This window comes from Propithecus coquereli, unplaced genomic scaffold (genome assembly GCF_000956105.1).
Source record: "Propithecus coquereli isolate 6110/MARCELLA unplaced genomic scaffold, Pcoq_1.0 Scaffold422, whole genome shotgun sequence".
NCBI lineage: Eukaryota > Metazoa > Chordata > Mammalia > Primates > Indriidae > Propithecus > Propithecus coquereli.
Window position 1 is genome coordinate 492775 of NW_012149975.1, and position 24004 is coordinate 516778.

Here is a 24004-nt window from a genome sequence, read left to right on the forward strand (position 1 = left end):
TTTCTTAGTGGTTACTTTGGGGATTATAATTAAGAAAATTAGATAACATTTTAAGACACGTAGTTTTCTCTTTCTATTAATTTGAGTAGGCTAACTATGTATATTCTAGGTTAATGAATAATGTTAAATTATGTATGGTCAACATTTCAAAGCACCAGTCTAAACATTTGTCCTGCTCGAATATAAACTCTCTATTAGTAAATTCAAGAATTGAGTCATGTTAATATAGGTTAAATGTTGGGCTGTCAGATATAAAGTCTAGTTTTGGGCGTTACATTCAATTTCCTACCTCCCCCAGGCATAAGGGTTTCTTAGCTATTTATGCCATGCTTCCAGACTTATTAGTTCACCGTGGTGAACACAAGGCAGACAGGTGGCAGCAGCAGAGCAATAGGAGCAGTAGCAGCATCCCAAGAAATAGCTAGAATGACCATCCCAGCCAGATGTGCTGGCCTGGATGATTCTCTGAGATGCTTATAAATTATGACCCCAAAATCATATATTCCCAGGTGCCTCCCCACAAACCCAGCTCCTACTGCCTTCTCATTGAGCAGCAAATAGGGAGCTAAGCAGAGAACCAATGCATCCAGAGAAGTCAGACTAAAAGATGAATAAATCTCTACTCCCTCAGAGGAGTCTTTACAAGTTTACTGTTTTATTTTTTCTTCTCTGAGCTGCTGCCTCCTACTGGTGGAAGGGGGAAACACATATTATCCTTTATGGAGCCAGTAGAACTTTTACTCTAGGCTTGCTTTCTCCTCAAAATCCCCTGGGACAGAATTGGAAGGACTGTCTTAAGTAATTGCTGTCTCAGCCTATTCCTTCCACATTTCCTTGGGTGAAGAGTTGGGTGCTTTGTCTCTTTCGGTTCCAGTTAGCAAAGCTTACTGCTTCTTCCCTGAGTGATCTTCCTCTTTAGGTCTCACAGCCCTCTGACCTGGTTCAGTGGCTTCAGTTCTTTGAGTATAGGTGAGACAGGTAGTGTGGATGAACAGGTATCTCTGCATGGTATCTGTGACATAATGAGCCACTGTGACTGTCCATCCCCAGCTTTCACCATCCAGAGGGACAAGCCCAAGCCTTCCCTGGTAGGCACTGTCCTAGCAGGGCCTGACTAATCCATCCACCCTTGGACCAGAGGATTTTCCTGCTTAGTTCTTCCCTGACCCCACAACCTCCACAGCCTGGGTCATTCCATCTATATTCCATAATGAGTCTGTAGAACATTTTTCTTCAATATTGCTTTTAAGGGTAAAAATAACAGTATAGAAAAGAAGTCATACACACACCACCAAATCCATTTTCACTCCTGAGAAAGGGGTATATCAGCTTAAAGCTTGAGCTGATGAAACGACCTGGCCTTAGTCCCATTGCAGGACAAATGTTGGTATTTAACATGTTGAGGGTTAAGTAGTTGTCAATTATTCCGTTATATTGGCTAATGAAGAGTTAATTTAGATTGATGCAAGGTTGCCTCTTTCTTATCATGTCTCTAGCTTTATCCTGTGGCTTACTCCATAATTCACCATTACAGTTTCACAAATAAGTCTCTGAAGCCCAGAGCAATCTTTTTTTTTTTTTTTTAAATCATCTGCCTGTACAGGCATGCCTGGAGTCCCAGCTACTTGGGATTCTGAGGCAGTAGGATCACTTGAGCCCAGGAGTTCAAGGCTGTAGTGAGCTATGATCGTGTCACACCAGCCTGGGTGACAGAGTGAGACCTTGTCTCTAAAAAACAAATAAAAATAAATCCTCTGTCAAAGGAGGGCATAATGCCCCCCTCCCCATTGTTGCACAGATATTTGCAACTTACAAAGTGATTTTGCATATATAGGTGCATTTGATTCTCTCAATGACTCTGTAAGGTAGATAGGAAAGATACTGTTACTCCCAATTTAGATGAAAAAACCTGAGGTTCAGAGAGACGAAGTGACTTTGCCATGACCACAGGGGCAATCAAAGATAGAGCTGGGACTTGATCTCAGGACTCTTGACCAAATCCGTAGCACTTTTCACTGGAGCATGTGGCTCCTAGCAGTTCTGTAACTTTGCCCAACCGATGCCCAGCAATAGCGACAGCAGCTAACATTTATTGAGAGTTTCATATGTGAAAGGCATAGTGCTAACTAAGAACTTTAGTATCGTTTTATTTAATCTTTACAACAATAAACCAAAGTATGTACTAATATTATCCTCATTTTACAGACATGAAAACTGAGGCTCGAAGACGTTAGTGAATTTGTTCAAGGTCGAATAGCCAATAAATGGCATGACTAGGACCTCAAATTCAGGCCTATTTAATTCCAAATTCCATGTTCATATTCTCTCTGCTAGTTAAGAAATTGAAGAGACTATGATTGGGGGGAGGGGCTGTAGGGAATATCTGAAATTCTATCTCCTAGAACTTTCAAATTGGCAAAAATGCTGGCTGCAGCAGTTTTTGTGTAACAAGGATTCTGAGTGAAGCAGCAGCTGTGCAGGAACTCTCAGGAATGGGCACAAAAGCCACTTTGGCACACCCGGGGAATTAAAATCCTAACAGCCGTTATTGGGTCTCACACCCTGTGCCAGTACCTCTTGGTACAGAAGTCTCCCACCAAGAACCCCTTTTCCCACCAAGAGTTGCTTCTTCTTCTGGAGACATTCCAAAGACTGCATGCCTTTCTAGTTTTTGACTGAATGGTTCACACAGAGCCCAACTCCCTAGCACCTCAGTGTCAAAGCCTCCCAGACACTTTCAGAATGTATTTTTTCCCCAGGGTGACAGCTTTCCAGGCCAAATGCTTGATGAAACCTGGGCCTAAACAGCCACCAGGTACTACTCTTATTTAAGACGTAACAATCAGGGCTTTCCTTTGCTCTAAGGCAGCAGCCAAACTGCTCTGTTCCTACTCAAAAGTGGGAAACCCTAGCATCAAACAACGGAAAAAGAAATCATCAAAAAGGTGATCAAAAGGTGCATTTTTGACTGAACTACTTTGCACTAGATCTAGAAACTTGAGAGGAGGAAAAGAAAAAAAGAAGCTAAAATGTATTTTAATTTTCCAAAGAGCAGCTCTTAACCCTGCTAACAGCAAAGGCGTGTCTAGCCCCCTACTAACCAATGCTAAAGGATCCCTTTCCTGGCCCAAGGCCCAAACCAGGGTCCTTCCCCAGGAAGATTCTAGGTTAGTAGGTACCAGGCCTGGCACATCTTCCAGATGTTGAGGCAAAAGGAGCCCATTTAACTCCAGGTGTTAATCAGAAACTGTCTGTGCTAAACTCCCTCTAAAACATAGGAGAAGAAATGAAAACATCTCAGCTTCCTTAATAATATGCACACTGGGTTCAGAGAGGGCATGTTGGCTCTCAGAGTGCAGGGAAGGAGCAGTGGGGTTAGAGGGGGTGAGGAAGCAGATGTAGAGAAAGGAGTCCCATTTCCTCCACTCACTTTTCTTTCAGAATCTTGCCAGGAAGGGATTTGATTTGCTTTTTCTGGGTAACCCATAAAATCCTGTGGTTGGCTCTGTGGTAACTTTTCTAAGTTGCTCCTAACCAATAGGGCCAAGAGAAAGAATAGGGCCTAAGAGGGAGCTCCACGTACCAGAGGGAATCTATGTATTTCTGGCTCCTCTTCTAAGGCAATTGATGGGATTATTTAGAAACTTGCTGCACTGTTTGAAAATAGGACTCTTTCTCTTTATGGCCCACTTGGAGACCCTGTTAGGCCTATTCTAAGGCCCTTCTCCTGATATTCCTATTTGCTAGGTTGTGATATGTTCCCAAAATGCGCTTTTTCAACAGTCATTCCAGGTGATTTTGATGCTGGAGGTTCCCAGACAATACATTGAGAAACAGTGCCCGGAGTTCCAGAGAGCGGATAAATAGTTTATTTAATTCACTGATAAGTTTAAGGAAAGTCATAAAATACACATGTACTCTATACCCACACAATATACTTTAAACACAGGAACAGAGATCCTCTTGGGGCTGTTTTAAATCACACGTCAAAGCTTGAGCTCCATAGTCAGGTGGGGATAACGCTTGATGACTTTGCTCTCTAATTTTTAGCCCAGGTTTGAGGATAGCTATGGGTTTGTGTTTAGATTGTTGTCTAGAGATTCCTTAGTGAGGGTCAAACTAATGCAGGGAGACTGGCAGCCACTATTAAGTCCGATGGACTCATGGCTTAGGCTGGGATTGGGAACAGATAAGACCTCTCCTGCACATACCTGATCTAGAAATTGCCAGATTTTTGCTGAGCCTGATTTTTCTATTATACTATACAATGAGTTTCACTAAAGTAAACAATGCTATTGTCTGTAGTGTTTGTACCACAAGATTTGGGGTGCCAGCTGAATTGAAAATGTTTATTTATTAAATGCATATTTCCTTGCTGTGTAGGCGTCATAAGTTAGCTTTCATGCAAAGCAGATTGCGTGGTTCCTTTTAGGGTTTCCAGATCCACAGACCTCCTCATCTTTCTCATTCTACCTTTGGCTGGAGCTAGCAAAGGCTCAGAAGGAATAACTAAAATGATACAGTTACTAGAGGGGCTTGTTCTGATGACCCCTCAGAAAGGCAACATCTGGTGGAAGCTTTTAACATAATTAATTCAACAGTTCAAAAACATTTATTGAGCAACTACTGTGTACCAAACACAGTCTAAGGCGCTGGGGATATAGTAGTAAATAGAACAGATGAAAACCCATCTTCGTGGCGTTTATATTGTAGTGGGGGATATGGACAATAAACAAGATAAATAAGGAAAACATACAGTATGTTAGATACTGATAAAAGTGACCAGGAGAAAAGCAATGCAGGGAAGGGGATTATGAAGTGTCAGAGCTAAACATTTTAAATAGGTTGGCCATGGAAGGCATCGCTGAGAAAGGTGGGTTTTGAATCAAGACCTGAAGGAAGTGAGGGAGCTAGTTACATAGCCATGGAAGAAGAGTATGGCCAGCAGAGGGAACAGCAAGTGCAAAGGCCCTGAGGCAAGATCATACCTAGAGTGTTTGAAGAACAGCAAACCAGCAGTGTGTCTGGAGCAAAAAATGGCAGGTGATGTGGTCAGAGACAACGGGGAGACAAAGCATGTGAGGTTGGTGGGAGCACAGATGTCATCATCCAGTCCCAAAAGACCAGAGCTATGAGACTGCCCTGAAGCACAAAAAAGGTTGGAACAATAAAACCAGAGCTTTTACTCTATATACTGAAGTTAAATTTACAATTGCAATAGATAACAGAAGCCAAATAAACAATATCAGGAAGAGGTGGTATATAAATTCATGGATGACAGTTGCATAAAGAAGTTAAGGAAAGCTTGGGACTACTCCTAATTTTGTATGATTGACCCCACACCAGGCAACTGTAGCATTTCCGACTTTTCCATTTCTGACTTTTTTGAGAATGGTGAGCTGGATTTATCATCAGCCTGACCCATTAGCACTGTGCTAAGTCCCCAGGTACTGGAATCACAGGCCATAAAAGGACGTGTTTGGAACTACGATAATAGCTAAAGTTCCATTGTATGTCAATCACTGGCTCAGCATACAGTAGTGGTGGGAAATGTGAAAGCTGCAAGTACCAGAGGGGTCCCTGGCACTTTGCAAAGCTAGTTTGAAAAGAACTTAGTGGGTAAACACAAATGGAAATTCTGTCTACCTGCTAAATTACGTCATTTGCTACTGGCATCCAGGAAAGAGGCAACTTATCACCTGGTCTTCAAAGGGGCTTCTGTTAACAGAATTCTGAAGCTTCTTAGGAATGGAAGGAGCTCTGGGAATGGCTTTTTGAGATGTGGAAAGTGTTCTGCCCAGAATCCCAGAGGAGACTATTTTGAAGCTCCTGCAGAGGAATTCAGCTAGGTATCCCAGAACCAAATAGTTTGGAGAGATGGAGGCCAGCCATAAGGAGGGCAAGGTTCCAGGCTCCATCCCCACCCCACTGGAGGTGGGAGCACTCAGCTCCTGAGGGGCCTCCCACCAGCCTTGCTCTCAGAAACAGTAATTATAAATAAAGGCGGTGTGCTCTCTATGAAAATGCAGCTTGCACACAGGCCCTCTTCCAACCTGATTTTCTTCCCTCCACCCAACCCTTCCATGTAGAAATCGCAGACCCTTGGTGGGTTTCACTGACACAGATTGTGCCTCTCACCTCAGCCAGATGTCTTCCTGTCAATAAGAAGGGGATGTAGGACAAGAGACATGCAGGGCTTCCTCTGACCATGTAAACTCCGTTAAGTGGTTGTGATCCCATCCCAAGGGCAGTGGGATGCCCCTGAATGCTTTCTAAGCAGTAGAGTAACATGAACTTCTTCCTGTTTCTTGTTTTCTTCTGCAAGGGAACCAGTAAAAGTGTGGAGCTTGCCTCTGATGAATGAGCCTGTTGACTGGGAATGCAGGAAAAAGGGACAGTAGTTCAGGAAGGATTTCTTATCTAGGAATTCTTCAGCCAGAAGAATTTCCAATGTTTGAGAGCAGTGGCCGTATATGGGTTGACTTGTTTATTTTCTCCTACCCTCTGCAGACCTCTGAGCCAACATCCGAACCTGATGACTCCCAGTCCTTGACTGCATTTGCCACGCTTGCCTCTCCCAGGAGCACCCAGCTGCCCATTGGTTTCAGCGCCCCAGCCACCATCAAGGGCTGTTTGGATTCTTCGGCTGCTCGACACAAGATGACTTTAAATCCTCGGAAACAAAAGAAGAAAAAGAACCTTCAAGTGCCTGTAAGTCCTTGAGAGACCCAGGAATAAACTCCTATATATAAAAAATAAAGATGAATTCCAGCCTTTGCAAATTGCTCCTAGGGAAATGGTATGGTTTAGGAGACCCATACCCTAAGTGGAGATGGCAACGTTGAGGGCACCATCCTGGGCTTGAAACCCTCAGAAGGGTGAGCAAGATTGCGTCCATCGGGTGGGGTGTCCTATCCATTTGGAACTTATATAAAAGGGACTAAAGACAGCAGAAACAGTGAGTCACTTAAACCTCCAGAAACTGCCGATTGGTTTAGCATCTGGGAATTCACTCAGCCTTCTTTGTAAGGATATTCAGCCCTCACCCCAGATCAGGATTCTTTTCGTTATTAATCAGATGAGACCCATTGTTGACGAATTGCAGCACTTTTCTACTCATTTGGAGGTCAGGCTTCCAGCAACTCCAAAAATTCGAAACTCAGTTGTTAGCCCCTCCAGAGATCTCCAAATAGATGTCACAAAGTTCTGCCATATGACTTTCTAGCAAGCAGACCTACTATGTTAAAAACATGGCCTGTCAGGTGTGGTAGCTGATGCCTGTAATCCTAACACTCTGAGAGCCTGAGGCAGGAGGATCATTTGAGGCCAGGAGTTTGAGACCAGCCTGGGCAACATAGTGAGACCCCATCTCTACAAAAAATTTTAAAAATTAGCAGGGTGTGGTGGTGGGCACCTGTAGTCCTAGCAACTCAGGAGGCTGAGGCAGGAGGATTACTTAAGCCCAGGAGTTTGAGTCTACAGTCAGCTATGATCACGCCACTGTACTCCAGCCTGGGCGACAGAGCAAAACCCTGTCTCAAAACAAATGAATGAACAAATAATAAAACATGGCCACAGATCACACTCAGAGACTCGACAGTAAAGAGAAGTGACATCTGATAGCAGAGAGAGATGACAGGAACAATCTGGGCCATTTAGTATTGGGGCTCAAGAACTTTGCCCACCTCAATAGGTCCCTCAGGGCCACACTATATCATAATCCAATGTAATGGATCATCTTCACTATTTGTCTAAGTCAAGAAAAGGTGGATTATGTTCCCTGATCCCCGTTTAAGAAGATAGGGAAGTAATGCTTTTGGAAAAGGTTTTTACTAAAAGTTAAGAATTAAAAGATGCTGGTGTTTAAAAGGATGTGTCAGTTAGTTGGAGAGTTCACTTTGGTCAAACACCCAATTCCTTAGGTTATCAAGGAGCGATCTAAAAAACAAAACGCCCAATTCCCCAGTGATTCTGGGCTAAAAGTAAGAGGCTGTAAATCAGAGCAGTAAGAGACTAAATGATTGTGTAGTACAAGCATTTTGCAGGGGAGGAACGTTAAAGCGCAAATAATTCAAGTACATCCCCAAAGTCAAACACCCAGGTGGTGGCAGGTCTAGGACCAGAATCCAGTCTTCTGACTTCTAGCCCAGTACTTTTTTCACTCCACCATGTTGCCTCTAGCTTGAACATCTCAATTTCACTTTGGAAAGTGAGCAAAATACAAGTTGAATAGTGGGAGAAGCAGGGAGGCTGCGGGAAGCCCTCTGGTGGCCCCGAGAAGATCTCCTTAGTTTGGTGTCAATGAAGGGGTCACCAATTACTAGGTGCCAAACCTTATACATGCATTATCCCCTGGACACCTCACCACAAGCCTAAGAGATGGGGAATGTTGACTTTCTCCCTTATGCATAGCCTAGTTCAGAAAAGGCCTGGGCAGCACCCTCTGAGAAGGCTGAGACATCTACTTCTTCCCTGTCACTCTCTCCCTGACACATGGGTGAATAGAAAGAGATCCAAGATAATTTATGACACAGGGGCTTCTACCACTTTCTTCCTTCTCTGGAATTTCTTAGATCTGCAAGTCCCACAGGAGGCTTCTCCTCATCTCACGTTTATAGATGTGGACACAGAGATTCAGAGAATAACTTTCCCAAGGTCACACGGCAAGTAAATGATGAAGAGATTTGAACCCAGGTCTATCTGACCTCATTTACTCAAAAGCAAATGATTTTGAGCTGAGTCTGTTTGCACAGGCACTTTGAGTGGGAGTGTAAAGAGTTGTATGTGTTTCTTTACATGCGTGCCATAAAGGGATTACACTAAGCAAATTCCAGACACTGTTCAGTGCAGTGTTCCTTTGACATTTCCAGAGTTGCACTGTAATTATCTAAAAACCTTGTTTATACTAAACCAATTTCAACTCATTCACTGTAAGGGCTGAGCCCTTCATTTTTTCCTTTCTTTCCTCCCAGCAAAACCCCAATCCTCTTTCTTCCTTTGAGCTGGAAAGATATAATTTATACTTTCACTAAAGTCCTTGAAAAGAAGCCAGACAGGATTTGAATTTGGCTCACAGGTCCGGTGAAACAAATCTGAGAATTCCAATGTCGCCAAGGGCATGATTGCCATCAGGCCCAGCAACCCTATTTTCAGATTTCTGGCCTTACAGTGTGGTTCAGTAGTTTCTGGGGTGTTTCAGAGAGATCCCTGCAGCCTGTCACTCAGAGATTAGAAACCCCAAATGGGGATGAACCACTTCCAATAGGTAGAACGATTCCCAGGGATGTCTCGATGATGGATGCCATTGGAAATAACTTCCATCTTTAATGGTATTGTTAGGCACCTAGCATCAAGGACCTTTTTACTAATTTTTTTTTTCCTTTTGCAACCATGAAGGGATAGGCAGAGGGCACGTCAGCCAGATTCAAGCCCTTTCTTTCTCTGTTTTAGGTGAAACCAAAGCAGGAGGAATCTGAAGAAGAAAACATTACAACCAAACCAAAAGAAGCCTATCAAAAGGAGCTGAAAAAAGACAGTGCAGGTTGGCACATCTTCACTTTCACCCAGAAACACGTGTGACAGGCTTCATTGCACAATGCTACGTGACAGGAGCTATACACAAGAATTAGCCAGGACTGCTACCCTCCGTCTTCAGAGCTTTCCATTTAAGATGCAGATGAAGGTGGCCCAGGCTTCTCCATCTAAACTGCCAAATTAGTACAGTTGCCACTTGGGTGCGATTTAGGTTAAAGGGTCATACCTGGATTCCTATTTTATCTAAATGAATTTCCAGCCAAAGAGGTGTTTCATTTGTGAATGTGTTTAATCCTCTCTGAGGCTAATGTACACGCTGAGTTCCTCAATGAGCCCAGATAGGAGAGTGCTAGTCAGTGCCTTGCCCTTTAGCATTCTTCTTCAACAGCAGAACCAGACAAGAATAATAGAATTGGCCCCCAAAATCATTTTTTAAAGTAGCCTTTCTCTTCCAATAGAGAGAAAAGGTCTTATGTTAACAGTGAGACCATTTCCCATATCCATGGGCAGAGAGAGCTTGGGCAGCTGCAAACAGATGTCCTTGGCAGCCAACATCTGTAAATCCCCAAACAACGAATACCACCCGAGTGAAAATATCTCTCTGTGTGTTTGTGTGTGTACATATGTGAATGTTGGCTCCAGCTGAAGGCAAGCTAATTTTAAGCAATATTTGATAAAACAAAATCCAGGTCCACAAATTAAGTTGAACAGTTATTCATGTTTTTGCCACAAAGGATTTCATATGTGGGTTCAAAGACAGGATATTCCTAAACACATTTTCCCATGAAAACTAACAAAACCACAAAACTGTCCTGCAAAAAAATAGAAAGAAAGACTAAATGAGTAATCTTTTATGTTGTTTTCAGATTTATTTTTTTAATAGTTGTCTCTTTTACACACAGAGGCTAGAACCAAGTCAATACCTTTGGGGGCAAATACTTTGGTTGGTTTTCCATATAATGGGAGTGGTTTGGAGCACAACCAGCTTTTCCAGCACTGTATGCTGGATGTGAGATGTGCGCTGGATGTGATATGAAGCCACTAGATGGAGCTAGGGATGCAGCAGATGGTGAGGGAAGGAAGGCAGCAAGGAATCCTTTCACCTGGGGATCAAATTAAGTTTCTTAGACAAAGTACTGGAAAGCAGAGGAGCAATCTATATAACTGCTACCTTGTGCTTGACCAGAGGCCTGTTAAGGTGTTCCAAGAATTGCTTTGCATATATATTACATAGGATTATTTTAATACAAGAGAGGAGAAATTAGAAGAAAGGAGGGCCGTAACTCAACCTCCCAGATAACTCCTATTGATACCTTTCTAAAAAATAAAATAAAATAAAACCAATACATGCATACGATATGAAATTTCAAGCAGTTCAGATAAACAGTAAGTAGAAAATAGAAAAGCTAAATAGAAAGTAAAAATTTCCCTTCCCTCTGCCCCAGTCAGTTTCCTCAAAGGTAATCATTGTTATGAGTTCAAATTTTGCCTTTTGATATGTCTCACGGCCAATGGTGGACCAGACTATTGATAAAATGGTGAAGAGCCAATCCAGAAATCAGTTAAAAAAACTGGCATTTCCCTCTGATTTAAAAATGTCCAAACTGCAGAAGGCTAATAGTGACCAAGTTACTCTCTGTCTTCTGAACAGCCACTTCTCCATACTAGGGAATTCAGTAGCAAATAGGTACCCATTGGGCCAGGGCACAGGAAGTCAAAAGCACACATGTGTTTCTCTTTTTCTCTTTTCTCTTTTCCTTATTTGTCTTTGGTACAGGTCTCTCAAGCCAGGAACAGAGCAACAAAACTGAGATTTATGATAAGAAGACAATAGATCAGGCTCTAAACACGGATGCTGCTGCAAGTCTGGGCTATCCAATGTCAGCAGCATATGGAAGAAGATGGAGAAGAAAAGGATCTAGTACTTCCAGGATGAGTGAGTGTGAATCCAAAGGAAGAAGCTTTAAACAATCCAGTCCAGGGCACGGCCTGGGCGACAGAGCTGGGTACTCACCTACTGATAAGACTGACAGAAATTTCTGGCACCTGCCCTTGGAGGAGCAAATCATGGAGCAGCCTACAACTGAACAAGCAGAAACCACCACTTCTCAGGAGTTTCTTTCAGATAAAGGTGACACAGGCAAGAGAAATGCCGGCATAGATTTCAAAGACAGAAAAGCATCAGCACAACCCATACCTGAAGACGCGGAAGAGTCCATGGCTAGTGGTCCACTACCATGCCACGAAGAGCAGGCTTCTGGAGCTGCGAAGACAGAAGCCAGAGCTTCTCTTTTACCAATGGTGAAAAGCCTTTCTACAACCCAAAAAGAGGCCATTCTCTCAGTGGCAGCAGAGGCTCAGATGTCCACAGATCCTTCTCATATCCAGTCGGAAGAGAAAGAAGCTTTCAGTCTTTGTTCACAAAATGCCCAATCTAAAATGGAGTCAGCCCACAATGCCCCAACTACCCACAAAAGAAAGCTTCCTAGAAATGCTCTCCAGGCCTTTGCAGCAAGTATTTGGGGTATGATGGATGTTACCAGTAACACGGCTGAGGGAGGCATTTCTGCCCAGAGGCTACCTCCCAGAAGCCTTGCCCGGTCCTTGAGGAAGCCTAAAGCTAAAGAAGTCCCCTCAGATTCAGAGAGTGCTTCAGAGGAGGGGAGTGGTTCTGAAGAACAGCTGGCTCCTGGACATGCTTTCTGGTCCTCGTGGAAGCCTCAAGATGAACAAGAAGTCTTCCCAGAATCAGAAGGTTTAGCTGTGGGAGTAAGCCATTTTGAAAAGCAGGTGCCTCCTGGATACTCTCCCCAGTCTTTGGGGAGGCCTGAAGCTAAAGAAGTCTCAGATTCAGATAGTATTCCCAAGGACGAGAGTGGTTCTGAGGATCTGGCTCACAGTCACTCTTCCCAGTCCTTGGAGAAGCTTGAAGATGAACAAGAAGTCTTATCAGAATCAAAAAGTTTTGTTGTGGACTTGAACAGCTCTGAGGAGCAACTGGTCCCCAGATGCGCTTCCCAGTCCTTACAGGAGCCTGAAGATGAAGAAGTCTCCACAGTATCCGATAGTTATGTTGAAAAGTACAACAGTGCTGAGGATTTGAGCAGCTCGGAGGAAGATCTGGCCCTCAAACACCCTGCCCAGGCCTTGGGGAAGCCTGAAGAGCAACAAGAACTCTCTTCAGTTTCAAAGAACCTTTCCAAAGAGGGGAATGGTTCTGTGCAGCAACTGGCTCCCAGATGCCCTTCCCAGCCCACTGTGAGGCCTACCATTCAGCAACAAGACTCCACCAGCTTAGTGAGCACTGTTGCAGAATGGAGCGGTTCTGTGGGGCCTGTGCCTCTCAGACGCCCTTTCCAGCCATGGGTGAGCCCTACACGTGAGCAACAAGTCTTTGCAGATCCAGAGAGCGCTGCTGTGGAGTGGGGCATTTATATGGAGCCGCTGCCTCCCAGAATGTCTTCTAAGTGCCTGAGGAGGTCTAAAGTTGAGCAAAATGTCTCCTCAGGTCCAGAAATTACAAGTATGGAAGGGGCTGTTTCTATGGAGCTGCTGCCTCCTGAATGTCCTTCCCAGCCCTTGGTGAGACCAACGGTCAAAGAGCAAGTCTCCAAAGGTGCAGAGAGTGCTGCTGATGAGGGAAGCGGTTCTGTGGTGCTGAGCCCTCCCAGACACCCTTTCCAGCCATGGGTGAGCCCTAAAGTGCAGCAGAAAGTTTCCTCATTTCCAGACAGCACGGCTGTTGAGGGGAGTATTTCTATGAAGCCTCTGCCTCCTAAACTTCTTTCCCAGCCCATGATGAACCCTAAAGTTCAACAAAACATGTTCTTAGGTTCAGAGGGTGTTGCTGAGAGAGTCATTTCTGCGGAGCCTCTTCTCCCCAAATATTCTCCTCAGCGCTTCACAAATCCTGAAGTCCAGGAAATATCAGAAAGCACTGTCATCGAGGAAGGCATTTTTGTGGAGCTGCTGCCTCCTGGATGCCCTTCCCAGCCTTTGGGGAGGCCTAAATTGCAGCCACAGATGATTACCCTAAACTCAGCAAGCACTTTTGCAGGATGGAGTGGTCCTGGGGAGCCAGTGCCTCCCAGACACACCTTCCAACCTTGGGTGATCCCTACATTTGAGCAACGTGTCTCTGCAGATTTGGAGAGCACTGCTGTTGAGTGGGGCATTTCTATGGATCCACTGCCTCCCAGAATGCCTGCTCAGCCCCTGGCGAGATCAGTAGTCAAGCAACCAGTCTCTGCAGGTTCAGTGAGTGCTTCTGCAGAATGGAGCGGTTCTGCGGAGCCCATGCCTCCCGGACGCCCATTCCAGCCATGGGTAAACCCTAAATCCAAGCGACAAATCTCTGCAGGTCCAGAGAGCTCTGCCACTGAGGGGAGCATTTCTATGGAGTCGAGGCCTCCCAGACATCATTCTCAGCCCCGGATGAGATCAGTATTTGAGCAAGAAGTCTCCTCAGGCTCAGTGAGCACTTCTGCAGGAAGGAGCAGCAGTCCCGTGGACCCAATACCTCCCAGATACGCTTTCCAGCCTTGGGTGAATCCTAAATTCAAGCAACAAGTCTCTGCAGGTCCAGAGAATGTTGCCACTGAGAAGGGCATTTCTTCAGAGCTGCCAATTCCCAGACATCAGTCCTGGTCCACTGTGAAACAGAAAGTCCAGCAAACGTCCTCAAGTGTTAAGAATGCCGCTGTCGAGGCAGGCATTTCTGGGAGGCCACTGCCTCCTGAATATCCTACCCAGTTCTCGGTGAAGTCTAGAATTCAGGAAATGTCCTCACGTCTAGAAAACACTGCTATTGAAGAAGGCATTTCTAAGAAATCGCAGTGTCCCAGGCGTCCTGCCCAGTCATTCGTGAAGTTTATGGCGCAGCAAATCTTTTCAGAGAGCCCTGCTGTTGAGGGAGGCATTTACGCGGATCCTCTGCCTCACCACCCTTTTAAATCTTCCTCGAGGCCTAAAGTCGAGCACCAGGTGTTCTCAGACTGGGAGAGCGCTGACCCTGAGGGAGGCATTTCTGTGAAGATGCTGCCTGTGAGGCACCCTTTACAGTCCGCAGGGAGGCCCGAAGACCCACAAGAAGGTTTCTCATATTCAGAGAGTGCTCCTGTGAAGTGGAGCAGTTCTGAAAAGCAGCCACCTCTGAGACAGCTTTCCCAGGACTTGGGGAAGCTTGAGTACCAGCAAGAAGTCTGCTCAGTTTCCAACACCTTTTCTGAAGAGGGCAAGAAATATGAAGAGCAGATACCTTCCAGACGCCCTTCCCAAGCCTTGGCTGAATTCCAGCCACAGATTTTCCCAATGGGCTCAGTGAACATACCTGTACAGTGGAGCAGTCCTGAGGAGCACCTGCGTCCCAGTGACCCTTTCCAGGCTTTTGGAGACCCTGAATATCAGCAATACATTTATTCAAGTTCTGCTCCTGCTGAGGGAACCATTTTTGAGAGCAAGGCTGGCAGCTGGTCCCTACCAAGAGTCCCAGCTGCTCCAAACAAAACCAAGAAGCACAGCCGAGGTTCTGAAGACCTCATTAAGAGCATCCTAATGCCTGCTACCAAACCTGGGAAGTTCACCACTGATCCTGCCTGGCAAACATCCATTTCTGGGGGCACTTACTCTAAGGAAGAAATTCTTGAGCGTGATGGTAGAAATAATAACCGCCATTCAGATTTATCCAATGAGGCTGATGTTGAAAACCTTTTTGGAGTTCGACTGAAAAGAATCCCTTCCTCACAGAAGTATAAGAGTGAGCAACGAGATAACTTTACCTGGCTTCCTTCCTTGCCCTTGGGCCCAATTTCATCCTCTGCAGGTAGGGAACATCGAATCAGAAGAAGTGCTTCCCAGGGGCTCCTGAACACTGCAGAGAACCTCACCGCAAAATCTGACTTTGCAGAGAAGCAAAATAGCAGGTCCAAATCTGAAGGCATGGCCAAGAAGAAACCTGCTTACAAGACCTCAGGTGAGACTTTTATCTCTGCAGATGGCAAGTAGGTACCAAGTGGAAGGAAGAACTGGAAACGAAGCCTTAAATAGGCCTTAAAGTTTGTTCTAGCCTCGCCTAGTAAGTTGATGCTTTGCTAGGGCTGGCTTGTGGATTTGGGGACAAGATGGTGCCCCATTCTAGGTTAATAGATTTGGAAGTAGTTAATTTTGAGTCTTTGCCTCTAGACACACATCCACATTCCATAATGGACACATGACCATCTCCCCATTCCCTCTTCCCCCACTCTGTGTACACCTTACATTTGGATGGAATTTTATGCTTTTCTCAAAATACTTTTACATGTATTGTGCTCCTCCCCAACACCATGCGGATTTTTAAAGCCAACTCATGAATAGAGCATTATGTTCAGACTCTCAGCCTGAAATCTTAATTTACTGTAAATGTTTGTACTCTCAAGTTTCTTCATTTACCTGAAATATCTAAGAGTCCAGAGCTAGGTGATCTTTGGGGCACTAATCTCTCCCTAAACCTTTGGACCTTCACATTCACCATCACATAGTCTTGTATACGCCTGTAACCACACCTCTGTAGCCACACACCTGCGTGAGACACTGAGATGTTAAAAATACTCCAAGATTTTCCTTGGAGTTAGAGGAATGACATCAGTGGACTGAGCCGCTGACCTCCTAGGAATTTTTCCAGCCACCTAGCAACCATGTCCTACCCTGATTTGGGGGTGGGAAGAGGGATGGACAAGGAAAGGAAAGGGCCAGTAAGGGGACAGTATGCTAACTTTTAAGTACAGCTTCTTAACTACCAAAGGAACCCTTACCTTGCCAAGGTGTGTGGGGGGGCACAAAAGAAGGGGGCCCTTCTCTACTTGATACCTGTTTATTTTCATTTGGCAATTAACAAGGATTCCATTTGGGACATTATTATTGGTAAGCCCCAGCCAGGCTCAGGACCCTGCCTACCTCCTCCCAAAGTATGTTTGGAGAGCATGTTTCCTTTGACTATCCGTAGGAATTAAACAATAGTCAGATACAACAACGACAACAAAAAGACCCTGCCTACCTTGCTTCAGTTCTAACTCCTTTCTTTCTCTTCTCAGAAAAGCGTCCTGGTCGACTGTCAGATGATGCCGTCTCAGAGCCAGCTTGGATCACCATGGCAATGCAGAAGCAGAGGAGTTTCCAGGCCCACGTTCCTATGAAAGAGCCAGAAACCAAGAGCAGAGCTGGAGCCGAGGCTGAGACTAAGGAGCCTAAATATGGGGTAGGACCTGGGGCAGTGCAGAAAACACTCCCAAAGGTTGCTGGAGTCACTGATTAAGCTTCCATTGGGAACTTTGCCAGACATGCAGCTCCCCTCTCTTTGGGAGCATTTATCAAGGCAGGAGGACTCTTCTGGGGGAAAAGACTTTCTTTGTACTTATACAAACGTGCCCCACTTTATACTCTTAAGGGGTTTGTAAAAAGTAGTGAATATGGAGAGTATATAAATCAAAGCCTGCCCTAAATATCCTAGAGAAGGCTTCCATGATATTGGTTGAGAAATAAGGAGTAAGTCATTTTTAAAAACCCAAAGGTAACCACCAGGGTTAGAGTTGAGTGACTATCCTTATAGATATTTTATGCCTATACATATGAATATATATTTTTATAAATGGAATCAAACCGTAAATACTATTTTTTTCATTTAACACTTCATTTCTGAGCACCTTTCCATTTCAGTACATAACAATTTCCCTTTCCCTGTTTGATGTTTGGATTTCTACATATTGATTTGGTTTGGAGTGGCACCTACCTGTAGGTTAAAAAAAATGTTCCGTGGTGAACTAGGCTAATAGTACCACACGTAGGTCAGGGGTGATGTGATGACACCTTGCTTCCCTCTTATCAAAACTGCAGAAAATTGACTCAAGAAAACATATCACATTTCATATCAAGAGATATGTCTAAGTTCCTATACTTTTAAGTGCTTACTAAATTTGTTGAGGGACCGCCATTCGTTGTGAGGACCTGTTTAATTCTTTGCTTTAAAGATCTATTTTTTTTTTTTTTTTGAGACAGAGTCTCTCTGTTCCCTGGCTAGAGTGCCGTGGCGTCAGCCTAGCTCACAGCAACCTCAAACTCGTGGGCTCAAGAGATCCTCCTGCCTCAGCCTCCCAAGTAACTGGGACTATAGGCACGTGCCACTGTGCCCGACTAATTTTTCTATATTTAGTAGAGACGGGGGTCTCGCTCTTGCTCAGGCTGGTCTCGAACTCCTAAGCTCAAGCGATCCTCCTGCCTCGTCCTCCCAGAGTGCTAGGATTACAGGCGTGAGCCACCACACCCAGCCTAAAGATCTTTTCTTTTTCATCATTAGTATCTACATGGGAGCAGGATCATACAGGGATAAGGTCCACCTTGGTTAAAGCTTTTGTCAGGAGGAAATACACTAGTGTACCTAAACTCATGAATTTAGACCAGTTATGGAGAGGTTAATTTGAAAAAGCCTAAATTAAAACTTTGAAAAGACCTACAGTTATATAACTTTCTAATATAGGCAGTGCTTCAAGTCATATGTCAGCAAGTTTCGAAAAGTAGAAACCCCATGGAACTCACATCAATGAGCTGATGAGATTTGTTTATAACCACCACATTCTGTTAGCTTGCTGTTAAGTGCTGGTAAAGTGCTAGGGAAAAGATTGTTCTCAAGTTAACTCTCATGTTAACCTGCTTATGCTGTTTGTATTATTAGACAACTTTTTCTTTCAGGCCTGAAAAGTGATAAACTTGAGCTAGCTTAGGTTTTGTGAACTTAAATTCCAAACCAAGGGGCTCGGTGCTATTTTTTTCCTTGACTATATCTGTATCTAATCTCTTTCCTTTTGGTTACTGTTGAACTCATAATACCGAGGACAGGGCTTGCAACCTATGGTCTTCTGAATATTTTGCTGTTATTATGTCAGGACTTACAAGCTTTCTGTTTTCATTTTTGTATTAAAGGGAACTGTCCCTGCAAATGAAAACCAACCAAAAATGATTTTAACTTCTGATGTCCGTAGACAGGGGAAGACAGCACAAATGAAGCTACCTAAGTCTACCAAATCAGGTAAAACACACACCCTGACACCCTCCCCGACCCCCCCAAAAAAAGAACAGCCCTGGCAGAATGTTGTGAAACTTTTGCACTTTCAGGTTCAGGTAATACATGTCTCTTACCCCTCAAATCAGCTTCACGATTCTCTCGTGGCTCTTTCATTAGCTACAGATATCAGCTCATTTAAGGAAAATCCAATGATTATGACTAATTTAAGTCTAGTATGTAACTTTCAGAGGGTTTTCTAGTCTCTCACTTCGTCAAAAAAGCTGTCTAGGCACAAAACTGTGGTCACTCACTAAAACATTCTTGTGCCTGGGTAAGCAAGAGGAAAATACCAAGTCACTTTCCAGTTCATAGCAAAGCGGTATTTTCTCACCTTCTACATCCCCAATGAAGCTGTTGAAAATAATTCACTCTAAAGGCCCAATGGTATTTAATTATTGTATTTAATTATTTAAAAAGCTTGTTTCAGGCCCTCTGTATTCTGAGCAAGGATGTGAGAGGTGGGGAAATGTTGATGGCTGAAAAAATAGTGTGCTGAGATACAATAGAATATGATCTTACCAGTAAGAGTTGTGGGCCAGAGGGACTTTTTTTTACCCAGAGCAGGGATGAGGGGAGGATGGATTTATATTGAACCATCTTTTCCCTCTCCTTTAATCCCTCTCAGGAAGAAATTAGACTAGGAGTTCAGGAACCCATTATATGAAATAGCAGCAGCTGACCTGCTTACAACTATTAATGGCCTCACAGGCACTATACTCCTGTTGTTTTTCAACTCTCAACGTACATTAGAACCACAGTGATTTAAAAAGCAACTAGAGCTTTTCAAAAAGTGTCTATGGTCCTGGCTCCATCGCTAGAGATTCTAATTCAGTTGCTTCAAGAAATGTCAGAGACATTATTTTTGAAAGAGCCCCAGGTGGCTCTAATGCATAGCCAAGATTGAGAACCACTGGTTGAGTTTGAGCCACTGAATAAATCAATCATAAAGCAGGATGAGGGGGAGGGAGTGGAATTGGGGAATAGGGTGATAGTCAACTTGGCCGAGGTAGTTGGTACAATATTGTTTAGCATCAACTTTTACTGGGTGCGTCTACTGAGTTATCAGTCATTTCATTTCACATGACATCATGGATTGGCAAAGCAAAAATAATATTGCTTTATTTGAAATTTTAGAAAATAAGCAGATACAATATGTTTCCCCTCTGGTCTCAGTTCAAAAGTATAAGACAATCCAGCAGTAACTGCCCAAAGATTGGCAGTTCTAGCTGTAGGTATTACCTCTCAGGCCTTCCCCTATCCAAATCCCTGTGGCCATAGCTGTGTTGATTTTACCCATTTGACATTGCCCATGCACTGACTTTTAGAAGCCTGGCAATGAAGGGAAAAGGAGTTGGAAATCTCTAAGAGCAGAGGGATTAGAGGAAAGCTGAGATGAGGAAACATTTTATTGCATCCCATAAACAACATACGCCAATATCTCTGGGGTTTCTCACTGCTTGTGTGTTATTTGCTGTGGTTCCAGTTGGATTTGAAGATCAGAAGATACCACAAGTACCTACCATGGGGAAAGAAACCAAACAATCTTCAACTCTCCCAGCTGCATTCCAACAGCTGCTGGTTAAGCCGGTTAAGCCGGTTGAGCCGATTGAACCTGTCTGGTTCTCCATGGCCAAGAAGAAAGCCAAAGCATGGAGCCACAAGGCAGAGAACATGCAATAAATAGCTCTTGGGTGGATTCTCAGCATTTTAAATGATAATTGCCAACAGCTGTATTAATTCTATGTAGTGACCTCTTTACTGTTGCCATTTTTTTAAGCAAAAAAGCCTTAGAAATGGGAATTAAAACATAATTATTTGAATGAAATAAATGCCATGAATACCTAACCTCCAGTACAGTCACTACCAGCATCCAGAAACCCAGCATTTCCTCGATAAAAACCATGGCAAGTGTTTGCACTGCCATAGAATTGCAAAATCTTTAGCTTTGGATGATATGCTTTAGAAGGGAGAAAGCAAAAAACATTTTGTCAGAGCAACTAAAATGTTGTCATTTCCCTTGACCAAATAAAGCAATTCTGATGGAAACATCCAGATGATTTCATTCAAGGATTGGCTTTTAAGTTTTATAAGCCTAGATAAATGCTTCAGTTATTCAGTTGTTACTCCAAGCTTTGCAAAGGCTACTAAAAGAGGTGGTACGAGTGAAAATTCTGGGTCTCCAAGAAAAATTTTTGCACAGCCATTCCCCCAATCAGTTCACTACACTTTGAAACACCTTCCCTGAATCCCTGGGAGCCCCCCCCCAATGCTTTCACCTTGGGTGACAATAACACACAGAGCACTTATACAGAGTGCCCTCTTTGCACATGCCCCATGTCAACCTGTCGCTGGCCTGGCAGCAGTGAGCACCTCCCTATGAGACGGAATGCTTCCTGGGGATGATTGTAGTCCTACGGATGGTTAGTCCATCAGTGTTTGGCCTCTTGCCCCAACACTACTGTGACCCTCTCCAATTGCCCAGAAATTACTCCTTGTTGTACATATCCTGTTGTTCGACAGACACCAAAAGCTGTCCTTTCCATCAGGCAGATGGCAAGCTCACCGCCTTGATGCAAGTCTGGAGCCGCTGGAGAGATCCCTTTCCCTCTGGCTCCAGCCTTCAGGTGGATCACTCCGTGTAGCCCATCTTCTAGTCCCTTCCCCTCAGGGTCTCTGCTTCACAAAATTTTAGCCCAAAGTAAGACTGCAATCCCAAAGCCACAGAGAAATGAACTTTTTGCTAACTGGAAGCCTTCAGTGATCAAATCAGTCTTTCCCCACCCTCATTCCTAGAAGCTGGAGAGCCCCCACCTCTCTGTGACCCACTCACCCCCACCCAGGGAGAGAGGGAAGGCCAAAAAGGGAGAGCAGGAGGGGAAGATTCAAGATGAGAGGGACGATCAGCTGAGGGGAGAGGGCAAGTCCCAGGAAATGTTGACTCCTTCCTTTCCATCCTGCCATTCAGTCTCTTTCTTTCGTAGCACTGCCTCCAGAAAAATTCCCAGGCTGTGTAGTGATGACATAGGCACCTTTCCCCCAGAGTCAGTTCCTTAACTGGCTGGCTTTCCGAGGTGCAGACCACCCGAGATTCTCACCTAGGTTCACTGGAAGTTACTTAAATCTTCCTTTCTATGTCCTCCCCTTTATTCCATCCCCTAAACCCACCAAACACTCACTAAGAGAGGGCTCCCTTTGGATGCCTGGGCGGTAAAACTAGCTCATTTTCCTAGGAGACCCAGAGTGATTTCTCAGTATATTATCCCTGTGTCTGCCTCCGTTACCTCGGGGCTACTTTGCTAAAACAGAAATGCAGGCCTGGGCACCTAACTGTGCCTTTGCGTTGCGAGAGCGGGCGGGGCCGCCCCATGCGAAAACGCCCAGAGAGGCAGTGAGGGGCCGGAGCTAAACACTTGGTGCTGGGTTTTGCTGATGATGGTATGATGTGACACTGTTCAATCGCGTGCTGGATTTTGCATTTTCTCTATAAAACATTTATTTTTCCTGCTACAGTATTTTAGTCTTTTTGATAAGAAAAGCTAGATTTTCAGTCGACTGAATTTTATTTCCTTTGTATTCCCGTAGTGAACGGTTTGTTTCGGTAGATGCCCTATACCCCGGTGATCCTGGTAGATTAGCTGCTACACCTCCCTTCCCCCTTTTCTCACAGTGGACCTCTATTACGTTATCCTCACTCTGAGAACTCTCCGTTAATAATTTCTTTTCCACAATTAACAATAAAGATTTTTTTAAATGAAGAGGTTACGTTCTTTTTAAATGCCTGGAGACACATTCTGACAAGTTTTTTGCTTCTTTTCACCTTCTTGGTTTTCGATATATGCAAAGCAAATAGATTGAATAAAGCCTGTTCTGTAGTCTGTCTCAGTCTGCGACATGGGCAGGGATATCAAACAGGATAGTGACAACTCAGACCTGAAGGTCGTCCAAGAAGCAAAACATTCTTAAGTGGTCGTGCTGCACAGGAAGGGCCTCCGCACAGGTACACCTGGCCGAGCTGATGGCCCCCAGGTGTGCGCTGGTGCCAGAAGTGGCATCGAAAGGTTTGTGTATGAACACCTGGGGAGGAAGAAACCTGGGTGGAGGGGGTGCACCTGGGGCTGAATAGAAGCGACAAGGTGGTTGGTGATTGTACTCCAGCCTGGCTCAGGGACTGGGTCCAAGTCCTATAGCAAGATGGGCTACCGGAACAAGCCCTTTCCAGAAACAAGTGGCTCCCCTGTGCTCAGGTGACAAAATGTGACACAGAGAGAGGAAGAGAAAGGGGTTATAGACCAGATATGTAGCCTGGCCTTCCTGTAACATTTGTAACATTTGTAGGGTTCAGAATAAGAGTTCAGTTGGGGATATTTATGTCCAAATATTTGACATATTTAAATCAACTAATACGACATGTTTTATTTGCTGGTATATGCCCTTCCATGACAAGTGCACCTTCAAAACGACCTGAAAGACAAGGTTAGAATTTAGAATTCTCCGACTTCTCTAAGTCCTGTCCGAATGGTGTGAAAAGAGCTGACCCTCTCCTTCCCTCCCCCTGGCCCTGGCCTGGCTTCTAGACCAGGCCTCATGCCCTGTCCTGGCCATACGACTACCCCGTAGGCCTGGGATCACATATCCTGGTAGGACAGTCAGCCCTCCCAAGGACAGCCCTCTTGAGGACAGCCCCAAGAGGAGCATGCAGGCCCTGGCAGCAGGCTTGGGACCGTTCAGGGGTCCCAGGTACCTGGAACATGGCCTAGCAGGGAGGTACCCCTTTTCCCACAGGTTCCCGGTCCTGTAGGGAGAAGTGTGGCTGGAAGAGGGCCAAAGGGGGGCCTCTAAAGCATGGATCTCAGGACAGAGGTCCTTCTTCTTGCCCGAATCTAAGAGCAGTACTGTATCAACAGCTTATGCAACATAAACGCTAACAAATCAGAGCCAGTTTGAAGCCCCTGAAATCACACTGTATGGAAATCTGTGTATTGGCTTGCCCTTTCAGTTTAGGTAATGGTGACAGGGGGCCCTGGGCCTCCATCTCACGATGTGGTTCTAGCCATAAGGAATCCTATGTGACAGTACATTTTAAAACACTAATACTGGTGCGAAAAAGAAGGTTGTGGAAGTGGTAAAGTTTACTTCACTTTAACAGACTTTAATTGAGCACTTAGTACGTGGAAAACTCAGTGCCTACGGCTTTGAGAAAGGAAGATAAATAAAACCCTTTAAAGTCCCAACAAATCAGAAGTTCACAATGCAGGGAGTAGGGGAGGGGGAGTAAATGCACACATATATAAATCATGCACAAAGAAATATTTGGACTGGCTGGGCGCGGTGGCTCACGCCTGTAATCCTAGCACTCTGGGAGGCCTAGGCAGGAGGATC

The 24004-nt window shown here is 44.6% G+C and overlaps 1 protein-coding gene across 1 annotated transcript in view; it reads left to right on the forward strand.

The window, feature by feature from the left end:
• The window catches only part of KIAA1210 (KIAA1210 ortholog), a 63612-nt gene extending 43307 nt beyond the window's left edge, over window positions 1-20305 (forward strand). Inside the window, 10 exon segments of the mRNA XM_012653523.1 lie at window positions 6511-6711; window positions 9154-9265; window positions 9455-9541; window positions 11312-12181; window positions 12389-12872; window positions 13197-13668; window positions 14098-15505; window positions 16602-16765; window positions 18484-18589; window positions 20109-20305. Of these exon segments, the coding sequence (XP_012508977.1) occupies window positions 6511-6711; window positions 9154-9265; window positions 9455-9541; window positions 11312-12181; window positions 12389-12872; window positions 13197-13668; window positions 14098-15505; window positions 16602-16765; window positions 18484-18589; window positions 20109-20305 (4101 nt within the window).
• Window positions 20306-24004: the final 3699 nt, after the last annotated feature.